General features: G+C 45.3%; 1 protein-coding gene across 2 annotated transcripts in view; it reads left to right on the forward strand.

The window, feature by feature from the left end:
* Wdr33 (WD repeat domain 33) overlaps nucleotides 1-17,820 on the forward strand; it is a 105,616-nt gene extending 87,796 nt beyond the window's left edge. Inside the window, exons 17-22 of one of the 2 annotated variants that reach the window (XM_038331801.1) lie at nucleotides 3,452-3,560; nucleotides 6,935-7,373; nucleotides 12,551-12,714; nucleotides 12,805-12,900; nucleotides 14,832-15,047; nucleotides 17,175-17,820. In XM_038331801.1, the coding sequence (XP_038187729.1) occupies nucleotides 3,452-3,560; nucleotides 6,935-7,373; nucleotides 12,551-12,714; nucleotides 12,805-12,900; nucleotides 14,832-15,047; nucleotides 17,175-17,404 (1,254 nt within the window). In that variant the 3' untranslated portion in view covers nucleotides 17,405-17,820. The remainder of the gene's footprint in view (nucleotides 1-3,451; nucleotides 3,561-6,934; nucleotides 7,374-12,550; nucleotides 12,715-12,804; nucleotides 12,901-14,831; nucleotides 15,048-17,174) is intronic. The other variant, XM_038331802.1, reaches the window with a different exon arrangement.
* Nucleotides 17,821-18,094: the final 274 nt, after the last annotated feature.

An 18,094-nucleotide genomic window follows, 5' to 3' on the forward strand; every position in this document is an offset into this window, starting at 1 on the left:
GTGCATGTGTGTGCACATGCTCACACACCACAGCAAACGTGGAGGTCAGAGGACCATTATTAGAAATTGATTCTCTCCTTCAGCCATTTGGTCCTCAGGAATTTAATTAAGGGTGTAAGGCCTGGTAGCAGGTACCTCTCAGCCATTCCACCAGTTGTTACTGTTGTTTTAATGGCATTTATTTGTATCTGTTTACTGTATATGGCATGTGCACTGCTTCTAAGGATGGCATGGGGTGTTGAAGGATACTGTAAACTCTGCCTCGCTATTTTCGTTTCAATGGACGCATTTATAGAAAAATTGATTGCAGACCAGAGTATTCAGAAATAATGGCCTTGTGCATGAAGTTCTGTTCAAGCTGTTTTCTCCTGTCATATAAATTATTTGCAGGAACCTGAAGATGTAGTTCATTTGACAGAATTCTTTGCCAGCAATTGTGACATCTTGGGTTCGGTCTCTGGTCCTGCATAAAACTGGGCATGGTGGTACATGTTGGCTAGAGACAGAAGGATTGGGAGTTCAAGGTCATCCTTGACCACGTGTCAGAAAGCCATCTCCAAAAAATATATATGGATATATGTTATGAGACAGGGTCTCTCTGTAGAGCTCTGATTGGCCTGGACCTTGGTATGTAGACTAACCTGACCTCAAACTCACAGAGAACCCTCTGCCTCTGCCCTCCAAATACTGGGATTAAAGGTGTGTACCACCCTGCCCAGTCTCCAAAATAGTATTTGTAGGAAGGGTATTTGTGTAAATATTTGGTCGTTTTTCAAGGACTCTGTCTTCAAGAAGTTTTGCTACTCAGTCATTGATTTGGTACTTGAGAGATGATGCGAGGAGAGTTTGAAGTTGTTTGGGGTAAATTACATAAGACAGCACGGGCATGAATGGGTTTAATAGTGTTTGGTTATGAGCGATGGCTCCGAATTATTTATTTATTTATTTATTTATTTATTTATTTGAGACAGGGTTTCTGTGTAGCTTTGAATCTTATCCTGGCATTCACTCTGTAGACCAGGCTGGCTTCAAACTCAGAGAGATCTGCTTGCCTCTGTCTCCTGAGTGCTGGGATTAAAGGCGTGTGCTACCACGCCTTTAATTTTAGTATTGATTCAAAGATCAATAGTAAAATTACTTAAATGTCACAAACCAGTCACACGAACAGACACTGACAGTCAAAAACTGCCAGTGCGGTGTCTTGAACTGGATCTCAGGACTCCACAAATGTGCAATTGAGAATATGCCCCACCCCCAAAAATCAATCAATTAAAATGGTCATTAGCTATGGTCTATAAAGCCAGGCTGTGGTTGTGCACACCTTTAATTCCACCACTAAGGAGGCAGAGGCAGGTGAATCTCTGGGCCAGCCTGGTCTACTAAGCTAGTTCCAGGACAGCTAGGGCTACACAGAGAAACCTTGTCTCAAAACAAAACAAAACAAAGAAATGATTGATAAACAGACAGACATAGCTATCTAGCTATCTACACACACACACACACACACACACACACACACACACACACACACACACGGAGTTTTAGGACAATTTAGGATGACAACTCTGAGTTTAATCCTACTCATTCTAAATTCCATAAAGTGGGAATAACATAATTCATGACATCTTCAAATTTTGGAAAATCTACAGAATACTACATCACATATTCAGTAAATCCAGTGGTTACATTTTGCATTGTATGCACATTTACTATTGATCTTTGAACTGTGCTAATCTCATACAAAGGCCAGTTGTAGTGTGTTTTCCATATGAAAGATGCCCAGATACTTTTTGTCTGCTTGCTTCTTTTGTGTCATTGTTTTTATTTTTGTTTGAGACAAGGTTTTATTATGTAGGCTGGGCTAGCCTCGAACTCACAGAGTTCTGTCTCTCAAGTACTGGAATTGGAGGCACATGTCACCATTTCTGGCTTCTCTGGCTTTGCTTTAAGAGCCCTGATCCAAGGACAATGTGGGAAATCAGAACAAATACTGGGTGGACATGGTGGCTCAACTTTGGGAGGTGAAGACAGAATCTTTACGGCAAACTGGCTAGTGAGACTAGCTGTAATGAATTCCGGGTTTTATTGATACCCTGACTTAGAGAATAAGATGGAAGAGCAATTGAGGAAGATTACTTGCATCAACCTCAGACCTTCACATACTTGTGCACACAAAAACATATGCACCTTCCTGCTCACATGCACCTCTCTCTCTCTCTCTTTCTTTCTCTCTCTCTCTCTCTCTCTCTCTCTCTCTCTCTCTCTCTCTCTCTCTCTCTCTCTCTCTCTCTCTTCACACACACACACACACACACACACACACACACCCAGAGCTCTGTAGAGAGATGGCTCAATGATTAAGAACATGTGTTGCTATTGCAGAAGACTCAGGTTTGGTTACAAGTATCCACATGATGGCTCACAAATATCTGAAACTCCAGTCCCAGGGGATCTGATGTCCTCTTCTGACTTATGGATACTGGGTACACATGTAGTACACATACATGCATGCAGGCCAAACATCAGACACATAAAGTTAAACAAACCTTTAAAAACAAAGCCAGATGTAGAGGCACACATCTCTAATCCCATTCCAGCACTGCTGCTCACAGGCCACCAGCTTAGAGTATACTGTATAGTATCAGCAGTAAGAGAGATGTTGCCTTAACATGGTGGAAAAGGAGAGCCAGCTCCTGAAAGTGGTCCTCTTACTGCTTACTAGCCCACAAAACAAACAAGCAGCAATGTAAAGCTCCGTCCTGATGTAGCCTTAGGGTTGGTTGCTGTGTGTGTCACAGCATGACAGTTAAAGCTGCCTACCTGGTAGAGGCTAGGCCTTTCCCGTCATGAGCAACTTGCCCTCTGCAAGAGCCGTGGCACTCCACTGTGACTCTTGGCTCCCTCTGAAGCTTGTGTGTGACATTGCAAGAAAAGATCTGGCTTTAACTAAATCCTTTTGGAGGTTTAGAATACAGGTTCTTTTCCCTTTGATTGTGAATAGCTCCTCCCCCAGTTTAGAATTGTTTGCGCGTATGTCCCTGTGTGCTTTGTGTGAGTACAGGGGTGTGCATACCACCTTGGAGTACACAAGTGTGTCAGATGCACTGCTGCTGCATCTGACAAGCTAGCTGGCCTTTGGGCATCTAGGGACTCTCCCATCTCCACCTGCAATCACACCATAATTATGTACATAATTATGTACACTGGGATCCCAGACTTGGGCTGCTCCATCTGACATTACTTGGAATTCAGACTCCATCTGGTTCTCACGCTTGCAGGGCACTTTACCTACCAAGCCATCTCCCCAGCTCACTCCAGAGGAGTTTGGTTTTAATGTCACTAGCTAAATATTTAATTCTAATAGCTTGGGGCAGCTTTTTGCATGTTATGGTTGTTTTTCATGAAGCTCCTGTCCCTGGTCTCACACCTGTCTTTAAATGTTTCACCTCAGGAAGGACAAAGTGCAGGTCCCCCACCCTTGATACCAGGCCTAGGGCAGCAGGGAGCACAAGGCCGCATCCCTCCTCTGAACCCTGGACAAGGACCTGGCCCTAACAAAGGTAAATATGTGCTTGGCTGAGGAAGAGTTCATGTTCTACCACTGTTGTGTGCATTTTACAGTATGCAGCTTTGTTGGTAATTGATACAGTGGCACTGGAACAGCTGGGAAAACAGGGTCACAGTCTTGTGATAGCTTGCTTTGTCTTTTGTTGTCATAGGTAATGCTTCCTTAGTGATGCTAGCCAGAGACGATGAGTTGGACACCACCAGAGGCCAGTAGTGAAATCACTGGGAAACGCTGGCATTTGTGTCTGTGCCTCAGGCCAGCACAGCTCACACTGGGTCTTAGGCCTGTAGGATGCAGGTCCATGTGTCTGGCCTTCCAAAGAGCTGAATTGCCTCTGCTCTAGGCTCCTTGATAGGGTAGAGGATGCAGGCTATTGATGATGTTCTTATCATTAGCACTCCCTTTGCCCCATCGTACCATATTGGACTCTTTAACTGCATACATTGCTAGGCACCGTTTGAAAAGAAGAAAGCATGGATCTAATGTACATGGGAAGTAGAAAAAGACAAGAAAGCCTGAGTAAATTGGGAGCATGGGTACCTTGGGAGAAGGTTGAAGGGGAGGGGAGAGGAAAGGAGGGAAGCAGAGAAAAATGTAGAGCTCAATTAAAACAAAGAAAGAAACAGAAAAGAAAAGAAAGCAATGTACTGATAATCTGAAAAGCAAAGATGAGGACTGCCAGCATTTAGGAGTGTATAGCTGTTTGGAAGTTACCAGAGGCTCTGGTTGATCTGGCATTGGATCAGGTGAGCAGCATTGGAGTAAAGGGTAAGGGCTAGCAAGAGAGTTAGCATGGAGAAGCATGCGGTGGGGGTGGGTTGTTATGAACAGAAGTGAGGTAGGAGTGGAATGGTGCCATTCAGCACCCCTAGGAAAGACAATACACTAGCACAGGGGCACTGTGGAAACTATACCTCACAGTGCTACAGACCTTTATTACTAACTGGCCAAACCCGCATACCATATGGTATGTGCTGGGTGTTTTTGCCTATTCTATTGGATTAAGAGAAGTCCTTGTCATCATTTATAGCCCTGGGAGTTTAGACATTTAAAGCTCAGCTTTGGGCTGGGCAGTGGTGGTACACGCCTTTAATCCCAGCATTTGAGAGGCAGAGGCAGGCAGAACTCTGAGTTCAAGGCCAGCCTGACCTACAAAGCGAGTTCCAGGGCCCTGTCTCGAAAAACAAAACAAGCAACTTTAAATTTCTCTGAGCTATTAAAGGTAGGAAAGGGCAGGGATTTGGAGAGCTTTTACTTCCATTCCTTTTGCATAGAAATGGTAGCAGTAGATACAGAAGGATTTGTCAGGGAGAAAGAAGATGAAGTTTGGGGGCCTTGGGAAGGGCATTTGTTCTCCACTAGGTACTTCCATTGGTGAATGAAAGTGGCCTCTTTGCCACACCTGCGTCTGTCTCCACTTGTTCCTGCTCGTCTTGCTCGCCCCTCTCTCTCCCCTTCTCCCTTTCTTCTTCCTTCTTCCCACCTGCCCTGCTGCCTTCCCTCCCCCTCTTTCTCCTAGGGACCCGAGGGAGCAGGGAGAGACACGCACATGGCCTACCATCCCCTCCTGGAGTAGTTGCCACCACCACATCACCGTGTGTAGTGGTAGGTTTCTTTCCTTGGGAGAAAGTTGACAGGCTACTTTGAAACAGAGATGATGAGTATTTTGTAGGTTAATGAAGTCCAAGTGGAACCTCTGGTCAATTGTCACCCATGTGTGAAGTTCAGACAACCTGAAGTTGGAGAAGCAATTGTCTTAGTTTGCGTTTCTGTTGCTGTGATAACCATCATGATGAAAAGCAGTTCGGGGAAGGAAGGGTTTATTTTACCTTAAAACTTACAAATCCCAACCAGGGACGTTAGGGAAGGAACTCAAGGCATGAAGTTAGGTGCAGGAGCTGATGGAGAAGTCATTGAGGAGTACTGCTCAATGGTTTGCTCTCCGTAGCTTGCTCAGCCTGCTTTCTCACACAGCCTAGGACCACCAGGTCAGGGATGACACCACCCACAGTGAACTGGGTTCTCATATCAGCCATCAGGCTAACCCATGGGCCAACTAGTGGGAACTCTTTTTCAATTGAGATTCCCTCTACCAAAATGACTCTAGCTTGTATCAAATTGGCAGAAAACTTAGCCAGCACAGCTTCAAGAACAGTGAGTATCGAGTGCTTGTCTGATAGGGGAGTGGATCCGGGATATTTGCAAACCGCCTGAAGAAGGGACAGGTGAGCTCAAGTTCAGAGACTTTTTCCTAACATCACATTTTTATGCTGAGTTTTCCAAGTTCCAATCCATGCTTTGTGGAGAGAGGTTGAGACAGCTGGGGGAATGAAGAATGAAAGGGTTGGGGTTGGAGGCAGGTAACAGAGATGTTGATTGACTGATACAGGAAAAGTTGTTCTTATTGACAAGAAACTGCAGCCAAAGAGCGTGAGTTGGGAAGTCTCGAATGAAATTCCTGTCAGAAAAAAATTGCTAATGATAGCGTATTTGAAGCACATCATTCCCAGAAAGAGCAAAATAAGGTATAAATACAAACCTCAAAGTTAAAGGCCAGCAGGGCTCTTTTGTTCCCAAGCAGTTGATAGAGGGGCCCATGGTTCCAAGAGCCTTATGGAAGAATGTGTTAAGATTTCTACAGTGTGGTGTGGCATAAAGCTGAACAGGCCAGGGCTAAAGCAGTGGATAGTGGGTGGCAGCAGTGTAGACCTAGTGCCTGTGATGGCTGTGTGTGTGTGTGTGTGTGTGTGTGTGTGTGTGTGTGTGTGTGCGCGCGCGCGTGTGTGTGTGTGTGTGTGTGTAAAATTTATTAAGTTGGAGACAGGATCTCACTGTATATCCCTGTCTAGCCTGAAACTTACTCTGCAGACTAGGCTGGTTTCAAACTCAAAGAAATCTTTTGACCTTTGCCTCCCAAGTGCTAAGATTAAAGGTGTGTGTCACTACCGCTGGCTGAGGAGAATTCTTGATTCCACAGCCTCCTAGCTTTTAGCTTGCAGCCTGACTTTTCTTTGTTGTGTCTCTTGAGTATCAAACCAGGGAGCCTGCTGAAGTCACAGGAAGGACAGGGACAGGGGTAGGAAAGACCATTCTCGTGCCAAGAGTTCACTTATGTTTTCAACCTGTGGCCGAGAAGTGGACACTTCGTAGAGATTAGTAAGTATCCCTAGGTTAAATTACAAAACTGAAGGTTGTACCCCAAACCCCACAGTTTCCCCATTATATGATGCTTTGGGATGCTCATCTTCTAAGTGTATTCAGAACCCTGGAGGGAAAGCACTGGAGGGCAAAGCACATCCTAAAATCAGCAGGTCTTGTAGAGCTGGCCGTGGAAGCCATAGTAACCCTCAGCTTTGTTTCTTGTAGGTGACTCTCGAGGCCCCCCCAACCATCACCTGGGCCCCATGTCAGAGAGGCGGCACGAGCAGAGCAGTGGCCCTGAGCACGGGCCCGAGCGGGGGCCTTTCCGGGGCGGCCAGGACTGCAGGGGTCCTCCTGACAGGCGTGGGTCTCACCCTGATTTCCCTGACGACTACAGCAGACCAGATGACTTCCACCCTGACAAGCGCTTTGGCCACCGGTTAAGGGAATTTGAGGGGCGAGGAGGACCCTTACCACAAGAAGAGAAGTGGAGGCGAGGGGGCCCCGGACCTCCCTTTCCACCTGATCACAGGGAATTTAGTGAGGGGGATGGCCGAGGTGCAGCCCGAGGCCCTCCAGGGGCATGGGAAGGCCGCAGACCTGGAGATGAACGCTTCTCCCGGGATCCTGATGACCCACGTTTTCGGGGACGCAGAGAAGAAAGGTAAGGAAGTGATATTCTGTGGGCTCTCTGCATTTTTCCTATCCTTACTGCTAAGATGTTTTTCCTTTCCCAGGGGAAAGCACTATGATGATTTAGCCCTGTGTTTTATTTGGTTAGCATTTAGACTTTCTTTTCTTATTTTGTTTTATTTATTTATTTAGGTTTTTCGAGACAGGTTTTTCTCTTTGTAGCTTTGGAGCCTGTCCTGGAACTCAATATGTAGACAAGGCTGGCCTCGAACTCACAGAGATCTGTCTGCCTTATGAGTGCTTAGATTAAAGGTGTGTGACTCCATTCTCTGGCAGCATTTAGACTTTAAAGTTATGTTATGTAGTTTTCTATCATCTTTGCATTTGAGACTTTGGTCTTTCAAGTTGTTTTGATATAGTCTTATGCTGTAGTGCAGGCTGTCCCTGTATTCCTAGTCTTTGCCTCCTGAGAGGAGTGTGCCGCTACTCCTGGCTAACTTCTGAGTTCTGTTAAAGAGATGGGAGACTCGTTATGCTCAGAGAGTGTCTTGGATCCATCTGACTTATGGTGTTCAGATTAATTAGATAATGAGACCTGAGCCAGATACTGTAATTGAAAATAAAGGGCTTGTGGGACAGTAGAGATGGTTCAGTTGTTAAGAGCACACTGGCTGTTGTAGGGGACCTGGCTTAATTCCCAGCACCCACATGGCAGCTCACTGCTGTCTGTAACTCCAGTTCCAGGGTACCTAATGCCCTCATGCAGACAAAACACCAATTGACACAAATTAATAAGAGAAGAAGGAAGGAAGGGAGGAAGAGAGGAAGGGAGGAAGGGAGGGAAGAAAAGAAAAAAGAAAAGAGAAAGAAAATAAAGGGCTTATAAAATAGATTAAGATTTTGTGAAATTGCTCAAAGGTCTTAACAAAGTCAGTTTGAAATAAACATCATGTTTCTGTTAAACTTAGGTCAGGCTTGAATTCTCAGCCCTATGGATATAAAGAATAGAAGCAATGCAGAGGAAAGAAAACAAATTGTTATGATTTCAGATGATATTGAGCATAAACAGTGACAGTTGTGATTAGTGTTTAAGAAATGACATCTGCATAATGTTCACAATTTCTTGAATCTCTGCGTTTTGTGCAAACTTCACATTTTGTTTTGTCTTCATTTATCTTTTTGTTCACCCATGACATATTTTCAGCTTAGACTCTTAGGCCATCGCTTCTTTCTGTGCTTGCTGTTTTCTCCACCTGGAACAACACTCTGTAAATACTCTGTGGCTCCCTCTGGTTAGAGCTTTCCCCTAAACAGCTCTGTGCCTCTTGCAGGACTTCTAGGGCAGTCTTTCCCTTTGAATCATATAGGCATCCCTTGGTGTATGACGGCAGTTTCAGAGACCCTTCCACATCAAAGTCCTTGAGCAGTTAGCTAGTTCCTTGTATGAAGGGCTGTAAGGTTTACACAGAACATACACAATACCTTATACAATATGCATGTATGTATTTACTGTGTGTGTTATATATGTACATGTTTGTGTGGTTGTGTGTGAGGTGTTGAATCAGATGTCTTTGTCAATCACTTGCCTCTGTTTTTTGAGACGGTCTCTTACTAAACCAACAGCTTAGCAGTTCAGCTAGGCTGGCTGACTGGTAAGCTCCTGGGATCTTCTTGTCAGTCTCCCGAGCTGAGGTTGTAGCTACATCCTGCTGTGCCCTACTTTTTACACGTGTGTTGGGGATCTGAACTTAGATCCTCATGTTTGTATGGCAGTCACTTCACTGACTGAGCCAGCTCCAGAAAGTTATTGTAATGTTTTGTGTGTTTGAGACGGTCTCACAATGTAGTCCAGGCTGGCCTGAAGCTCACAGAGATCCACCAGCCTTGCCTTCCAAGTGCTGGGATTAAAAGTGTGCATTACCATGCCTGGCTTTATTGTATTGTTTAGGAAATAATAACAATGAGCAAAAGTCTGTATAAAGTGTTCAGTACAGCACTGGAGAGGTGGCTCAGTAGGTAAAAGTACTTTACACACAAGCTTTTAATCCTGAGTTTAGATCCCCAGAACTCATGTAAGTAAAAAGCCAGATGTGGTGAGTGTACATCTGTAATCCCAGAACTCCTATGACAAGGTAGAAGGCAGAGACAGGAGACATTCCTGGAAGCTCGAGGAACAGCTAACCTGAAATAAGTAAAGGGCAGAAATAACAAGAGAGACATTGCCTGAGCAAGATAGAAAATTATTCTTTGACCTGCACACACACACACACACACACACACACACACACACACACTCTGATGTGCACATGCCTGCTTTCATATACCCACATACTTAAAAGAAAAATTAAAAAAAAAAGGTAAGTTCTTGCTTTGTAGCCTAGGCTGGCCCTAAATTAATAATTCTGGGATTATAGGCATGTGGCACTGCACCTAATTTCAAAACTTAAAAAAAAAATATATTACATTTCTTTATTCTCTGTGGGTGTGTGCATGTGAGCACAGGTACTGGAAGCTAGAGAGGGTGCTAGATCCCATGGAGCTGGAGTTACAGGGCCTTGGGAGCTGCTTGATGTGGGTGCTGGCATGTGACTGAGGCCGCCAGGAAGAGCATTCACACTGAACACTGGGCCGTCTCTTCAGCCCTATTGTTTTATCTTTGTGTATGTGTGCCTTCTGCCATGTTGTGCAAGTGTAGATCAGAGGACTACTTGTGGTAGTTATTTTTCTCTGCCATGTGAGCCCTGGGACTAGTTCTCAGGTCCTCAGGCTTGGCAGCAAATGCTTTCACCTGCTGAGCTGTTTCACTAGCCCAGACCAAAAAAGAAAAAAACGTTAAAAAAAAGATTTGTGTTTCCTGAATGCATGTGTATTGTGTGCATGCCTAGTGCCTGTGGGGGACAGAAGAGGGTATTGGATACCCCAGAACTGAGGTTCTAATGGTTGTGAGCTGCCATATATGTGCTGGGAAACAAGCCTGGGTCCTCTCCAAGGCAGTAAGTCACCTTGCACCGTCTTTTCAGCCTTGGCTTTGAAGCTGTGTCTCATGTAGCCTAGGCTGGTCTCAGTCTTTCTATTTAGCCAAAGTTAACCTTGAATTCACGTTCCTTTTTTTTCCCCACCTCCCAAGTACAGAAATTACTGATGTGTTCCATCATGCATTGCTATACTTATTTATTGCTTATAGTGCTTACAAGCACAACAATTTTCTGTTGTTTCCTTAGGATCTAGAGTGGTTGTGGTTAAACTGGGGAGGGATTTGAGAGGAATCAGTTGATTAAAAGATGATTTTGTTTTCTTTCTTTCTTTCTCTCTTTCTTCCTTTCTTTCTCTTTTTTTTTCTCTTTCTCTCTTCCTCCCTCTCTCTCCCTCCCTCTCCCTCTCTCTCTCTCTCTCTCTCTCTCTCTCTCTCTCTCTCTCTCTCTCTCTCTCTCTCTCTCTCTCTCTCTTTTGGCAGGGTTTCTCTGTTGTAGTTCTGGCTGTCCTGGAACTTGCTTTGTTGACCAGGCTGGCCTCGAACTCAGAGATCTTCCTGCCTCTGCCTTCTGAGTAATGGGATTAAAGACGTGCACCACCAGCTCCCAGTGAGTCTTTGTTTCGTCTCTCCTTCCTAATCTCTTCACCCTGCACTACCTTCATCTCATCATAAAACCCCGCTTACTTCCTTTCAAGAGTATGGCACAGCTGTGTACCATACATGGTGAATACCCTATATGCCACAGCACATAGGAATCAGAACTTCAGCATAGGGATTTAACTGGTACAAGCAGTCCATACCAGTAGGTCTTTTCTAATAAAGGCAAAGAAGACTCCATTTGTCACTGGGCCATTGGCACAGTGGATGCTTGGGAACAGGTGAGAAATGCTGCATCTCAGGAACAACATTCTTGTCAAGGTGTCTTGGCCACTCATGCCTCTTGTGCAGTTCTAGTCTGTCCCCGGTGTGCTGTGCTAATAGCAAAAATGCTTTGGTCATGTCGACTGGGGACAAAGAAGGTACTTGAAAGGGAACCAGAGGGGGGGAAAAATCACACAGACTGGCCCCTGCTTAGTATCTTGCTGTGAAGAGACACTGTGACCAAGGCAACTCTTAGGAAAGAAAGCACTAAGTGGGGGCTTGTTCAGTGTCTGAGGACTAGTTCATGATCATCATGGCGGGCAGCAGACAGGCATGGCTCGGGAGCAGTGGCTGAGAGCCTCATATCCTGGTCCACAGGCAGCAGGCAGAGACAGATAGATTGGGCCTGGCATTGGTATTTGAAACGCGAAAGCCCACTCCCAATGAAACGCCTCCTCTAACCACGCCATACCTCTTTATCTTTCCCGAATAGTTGCACTAACTGGAAACCAAGCATTCCAGTGTGAGCCTATGGGGACCATTCTCATTCAGACCACCAGAGTGGATTATGTGCTTGGACAAATACAGAGTACTTGTCCCCAAACAAGTCAGCACCCTTTGTCCATCTGTGTATGTAAAAAAGACGTTCATCATAAAAAATAAAGCTAAGTCAGGTGTATTAAAAAAAAACAACAACTGAACAACAGCAAAAAGTACCAGTTCTAGTGTAATGATTGATGAGATGAGGAAGGAATGGGCATAGTAATACACAGAAAGTACTTGGTATATTCCTATAAGCACGGGTAACCTACGTTCTGCTAATTGTTGCCTCTGTCTGCTTTGGACTGTAATGTTAGTACTGTAAGGTGAAGCTTTAAAAAATATATCATGTTTTTCTCTCCATTTACATTGTATATTAAAGTCTCCTGTTCTCTCCATACTTAAATATATTCCAGCTGGGCAGTGGCGGTGCACACCTTTAATCCCAGCGCTCAGGGAGGCAGAGGCAGGTGAATCTCTATGAATTCGAGGCCAGTCAGGTCTACAGAGTGAGTTCCAGGACAGAGAAACCCTGTCTTTTTTTTTTTTTTAAAAAAAAAAAAAAAGTGGGGCTGGAGAGATGGCTCAGTGGTTAAGAGCATTCCCTGCTCTTCCAAAGATCCTGAGTTCAATTCCCAGCAACCACATGGTGGCTCACAACCATCTGGAATGAGGTCTGGTGCCCTCTTCTGGCCTGCAGGTATACATGTAGACAGAATATTGTATACATAATAAATAAATAAAATTAAAAAAAAAACCTGTCTCCAGCTCTTAAAAAAAGAAAAAAAAAGTAATGTATTCCAGAAGGTTAGACATTCTGTTTTTGTTTTCAGCTTTAGAAGAGGAGCCCCACCAAGACATGAAGGCCGTGCTCCCCCAAGAGGAAGGGACAACTTTCCTGGTCCTGATGACTTTGGTCCAGAAGAGGTTTTTGATGCTGCTGATGAAGCAGCCCGAGGCCGAGATCTCCGAGGGCGAGGCCGGGCCACCCCACGAGGTGAGCATTGAGAACTGCTGAGTCTGAGGGCCAGCAGCCTGAGCACAGCAGGGCGGCCTGTGAGCACAGTCTGTTTGCTCCTCTGTGTAGGGGGATCCAGGAAGTGCCTACTCCCCACTCCTGACGAGTTCCCTCGCTTTGAAGGAGGACGGAAGCCAGACTCCTGGGATGGCAACCGAGAGCCTGGTAAGGAAGGAGACATGCTTGTGGTTTGGTAGTTCACAGAGTAGGCCCCATCTCCAGGTTCTGTCTGTCTTTTTAGTTTGACTCCATGGAGGCCGGTTGTCTTCCTGTCTGTCTGCTCTAGTGTTTTATCTCAACAGGTTTAATGCAGAAACAGGTGGGGAAATCCAGCTTTATTTATTTAGTGTTTTAAGTAAGATAGTGAAGGGATTTTGTGTTAAGTGTAGAACAGTACACTCAGGTTAGGGAGGTGTCTCAGTAATATATGCACTCTGTAAGCAGGAGGACCAGTTTGGGTCCCAGCCTTTCTTGGCAGCAGCACCAGTAACTCCACTGCTGCTTTAGGCCAGATTTAGTGGGGCAGTGGTGCACACTTGGGAGACAGAGGCAAGTAAATCTCTCTGAGTTTGAAGCCAGCCTAGAACTACAACATAGCAACTTATAGACCAGTTAGGGCTACACAGTACCCTGGCTTTGGAGTTTAAAAAAAAAAAAAAATCAAAAATTAGAGACCTGAGGAAGATACTTTATATTTCCACCTGGCTTCCAGATAGCACTTACACAAATAATACCATTCTTTCCACTAAATCGTCATCTATTTGGAAAATAATGATAAAAGAATTAAGATTTTCTTATCTTAATTTATCATATCATAAAATTAAGTATTTTTGTTGTTTTGTTTTTTAAGACAGAGATTCTCTATGTAGCCCTGGCTGTCATGGAACTCACTCTGTAGACCAGGCTGGCTCCGCCTGCCTCTGTCTCCCAAGTGCTGAGACTAAAGGCATGCACTACCATGTCTGGCTGAGTAGATGTATTTTTGTTAGTGGACTTTTGGGAGTCCTCAGTAAATTTTTTTGTATGTGTATATATGTGAACTATGCATGTGTATATGTGTGTGAGTGTATGTATGTCTGTGTATGTTTACCTGTGTGGGTGTACATGTGCACAGGTGGGCATGCTTGTGTTTGCTTGTGTATACAGACACCAACTTTTCTTGGTGACTGTTTGTCTTAGCTATTGAGGCAGGTGTAGTGATATTTTGTTTATGCTTTAACAAATAAATTTTGCCTGAAGATCAGAGTGCAGAGCTAAGCCACTAGAGGTCAGGGAGTGGTGGCTCACATATTTAGTTCCAGGACTTGGGAGACAGAGGCAGAGGGATCTCTGTTAGTTCAAGACTACCTTAGGCCACACAAGATTGAATCTGTCCAAAAGAGAAACAGAGCTCACACAAATGTGATCCCTGCACTTGGGATCACACCCCTTTTATCTTAGCACTAGGGAGGTGGAGACAGGAGTGCTACGGCTGGGTGGAGAGAGGAATACAAGGTGGAGGAGACAGGGGCTCAGTGCAGTCTGAGGTTTGGTGGGCATAGATGGAGTCTGAAGATGCAGTCTGAGGACAGAGTTGCCCCTTTGATCTAGTAGAGGTAAAAGATCTCTCCAGTGGCTGGCGCTCTGCTTCTCTGATCTTCAGCATTAACCCCTATATCTGACTCTGGGATTTTATTATTAATACCATTTAGAATTCGTGCTACAGACAGGGCTTCTCATTTAAGTCAGGAGCCTGCTGATTTGGCTAGTCAGCTCCTTGCCCTGGGACCTTATGCACATGTAGATTTTCTGTGGGTGCTGGTATCTGAGCTCTAGTCCCCATACTTGGACAGCAAGCACTTTTTCTACTGTGCCAGCTCTCTAGCCCCTTTCTCAATAATTTTAAAGATCGCAATGATAACCTGAGTCCTGCTTCCTATTATTCCAGGAGGAGTTCCTTTTTCACATCTCTGGTGTGACTCAGCCTGGTCTGTTTAGACGTTCCTGTTCTCAGGTTGCTCTAAGTGGTATTACTCCCCATTGCTTTGGGCCGCACTGATTTACCGAGGTGAGAGTGTCAGATCCTTATAAGCACGGACCTTTGGTTCTCATTTCAGGACCAGGTCATGAACATTTTCGTGATGCTTCCCGCCCTGACCATCCCCCTCATGACGGCCATTCACCAGCTAGCAGAGAACGCTCCTCTTCTCTTCAAGGCATGGACATGGCCTCCCTACCACCCCGGAAGCGCCCCTGGCATGATGGGTCGGGCTCTTCTGAACACAGAGAGCTGGAGGCCCAAGGAGGCCCCTCTGAGGACCGAGGAAGCAAAGGTGAGAGGACTACAGTCCCATCCCAGACTGAGAGCTCTGTTGCAGATACCTGAGTCCCCAAGGCAACCTCCACTCCACCTCAAAGCCTGGTGTGGGCAGAGGATAGGCTCTTACACTTAGTGTGAGTGTAGTTTGTCTGCCACAGCTGGGTGGAACTGCAGACTTGACTCAGCAGAATTTCCAGAAGTTCCTTGTTGGGGGTTTCTGCTTAGCTGGTCCCCCTGGCTGTTGTATCCTCCACCAGTGGCTATTTGGAGCCCTCAAGGTGATCTTCTCTGGGAAGGGAGAGTTGTCCTCTTCCAGGTTCTGTACCTTGCTTCTAGGCCTGGGCCCAGGAAGAACAGCAGTGGCACTTTAACCAGGAGTAGCAGCCAGTGACTGCGACTACAGGTCTGGCTTTAGGTTGGGCTGGACCCTGGCCTGTGTGGCATGCTTTGGGAAGGAAGCTGCTGGATGCCCCACCTTGTTCACTTGCCTTTTGTGTAGCCCTTCCAGAATGACTTGTGACTACATCTTGTTCTAGTTAAATGCGGTACTGTTCAGTATACTATGTTCCTAGATTATTCATGGGTAGTCAGGATGCCTGGCCAAGGACATGTGACTAGCACGACAGCTACATACTAGATGACAACTCCACTCAGGCAACCATAGGTTGAGCTACCATGCTTTGCATAATAAGAAGCCTAGCTTGGCTAGGCGGTGGTATTGCACGCCTTTAATCCCAGCACTTGGGAGGCAGAGGCAGGTGGATCTCTGTGAGTTCGAGGCCAGCATAGTCTACAGAGAGAGTTCCAGGACAGGCTCCAGAGCTACACAGAGAACACAGAGAAACCATGTCTCAAAAAACCAAAAAAGAAAAAGGGGAGGGGGGGGAAGCCAAGCTTATTGATTGGTAAGTTCCTCTACTGTCTTCATCTCCATTTGATTAACTTCCACTTAAACATTTCAGACAAAATAGTTGGTAATTAGTAGTGTTGGAAGAACATGCTCCAGGAGATGATGAACCAATCACACCATCTCAGGAGAAAAAGTTCTACTTATGTTTTCATTTATTTTTGCAATCTGGGAATTAAACATGGGATCTTGGCACACAGTAGGCAAAGCACTGTACCACTGAGCTCAAGAAAAAAATTTAAAAATGTATTTATTCTTTGATAAACACAATATATTTAGGTCTACCCATCCCAGATCCAACCCCCTCATGGCCCCTTCCATACTTAGCGCTTCTTCTTCTTGTCTGTTTAACTCTGAGTTTGGTTAGCACTGTGCATATGTGCATGGGTGGGGCATTCACTGGACCATGAGCAGCCTGTCCTGGGCCCACCACTCAAGAGCTTTCTCTCCCCAAGTAGCTTCACTCACATTTTTAGTTGTATTTGCTTTGTGTGTTTGATGTGGGTGCCATGTGCACATGTGGACAGTTTGCCAGACTTGATCCTCTATCTTGTCCTGGGCATGGAACTTGGATAGTTTAGTACCAGGTGCCTGTACCTGCCGAGCCACCTCACTGGCTGAAGAAAGTTTTTTTTTTAAGATGGTTTTACTTACAGCTAACAGTTTGCAAATCCTAAATCCGAAAACAAGTCAGTAGATCTCAGAATGCTATTTTATTTTTGTTCTTTGAGAATATTTCCCACTACTAAACAGGTGAAAAGGAGCCAAAGGGCCCATGCCTTGGGATGTGTACACAGACCCTGACTGGAGCCCTTGTTGCTACCATCTGCAGCCTATCAATATCTATATCTATCTATCTATCTATCTATCTATCTATCTATCTATCTATCTATCTATCTATCTATCTATCTGCCTATATATCTTAGTTGCTTCTAACTTTAATGTGTGCTTTTGGAACCTTCCTTAAATTACTTTGGTAGCCCAGGAGAGCAGAACATGTTCCCCTTGGGGCAGGTTTCCTGGGAATCCTTAGTGTTCAGCTTCCGGCCTTTTGCCCAATGGATGGCCTCTATAGATCATCCTGAGGTCAGGGTGGAAATGAGGTCAGGAAGGGACGGAAGAACCCAGTCTTCTGAAAGCCACTGTCATTAGGGAGTGAAAGTGTACCAGGAATTAGCAAGAAGCAACCATCAAGATACGGAATGTCATGTCTTGAATCATGTTTTGTTTTAGGCCGAGCAGGCCCAGGACCTTCCCAGAGAGTTCCAAAATCCGGGCGCTCCAGCTCTTTGGACGGAGACCATCATGACGGGTACCACAGAGATGAGCCTTTTGGTGGCCCTCCGGGCAGCAGTTCGTCTTCTCGAGCGGGCCGGAGTGGCAGTAACTGGGGTAGAGGGGGTAACATGAACTCTGGCCCTCCAAGGCGAGGTACTTCAAGGGGTAGTGGGAGGGGACGGTAGAAGTAGGGGCTGAGTAGCCCTGGGCCTCTCTGGATAGTATTTAAGAAGTTCTTGTGGACTTACCAAGTGAAGAGAAAAGAAGCCTTTACCACTGTAGCCCTGAGCTCTTCTTCTGGGGCAGCTGAGTTCTAGGATCCCAATGAGGTTTCCACGATGAAGAGACTGCTGCCACTACCTAGAGTAGTTGGCCCTGTTTTGTCTTGTCCACCCTTGTTGCCCTAACTCTGCCATGTTGTTTGTGAAGATAAAAGCTGGAATCCCCCTTTTTTTTTTATGTCGTAAGAAATGGAACACCTCCACAAAGTTGAGTTCATGTCCAATTGGAAATTTATTTCTATATGTACAGTTTGTCAGAGAAAAAAAACTTGTTTTGTATGAATACAGAATGTGATTTACTCAAGAATTAACAGAAACAACCGGTTGTGTAGTGCTTGCCTTAAGGAACTCTCGTTTCTCCTGCATCTGACCTGCTGGGTGCAGTTCCCGCTGTTACTGACAGCAGACAAAGTCCAAGTCAACTTTGCTTTTCCAATAAGTCTTACCTTCCTTCCTGGTTCACACTGTCTCTGTTATGCCGAAAGGAATGCTTTAAAGTTGCCCTAACATAGTTCAAGCAGGCTCAAAAAACCTCAGAAGATTACACACTGGAAGAAAAAAAAAGCTGAACCCTAGAGGCTCTTGGATGCATCT

Source organism: Arvicola amphibius, chromosome 5 (genome assembly GCF_903992535.2).
Source record: "Arvicola amphibius chromosome 5, mArvAmp1.2, whole genome shotgun sequence".
In the NCBI taxonomy this organism is placed as follows: Eukaryota; Metazoa; Chordata; class Mammalia; order Rodentia; family Cricetidae; genus Arvicola; species Arvicola amphibius.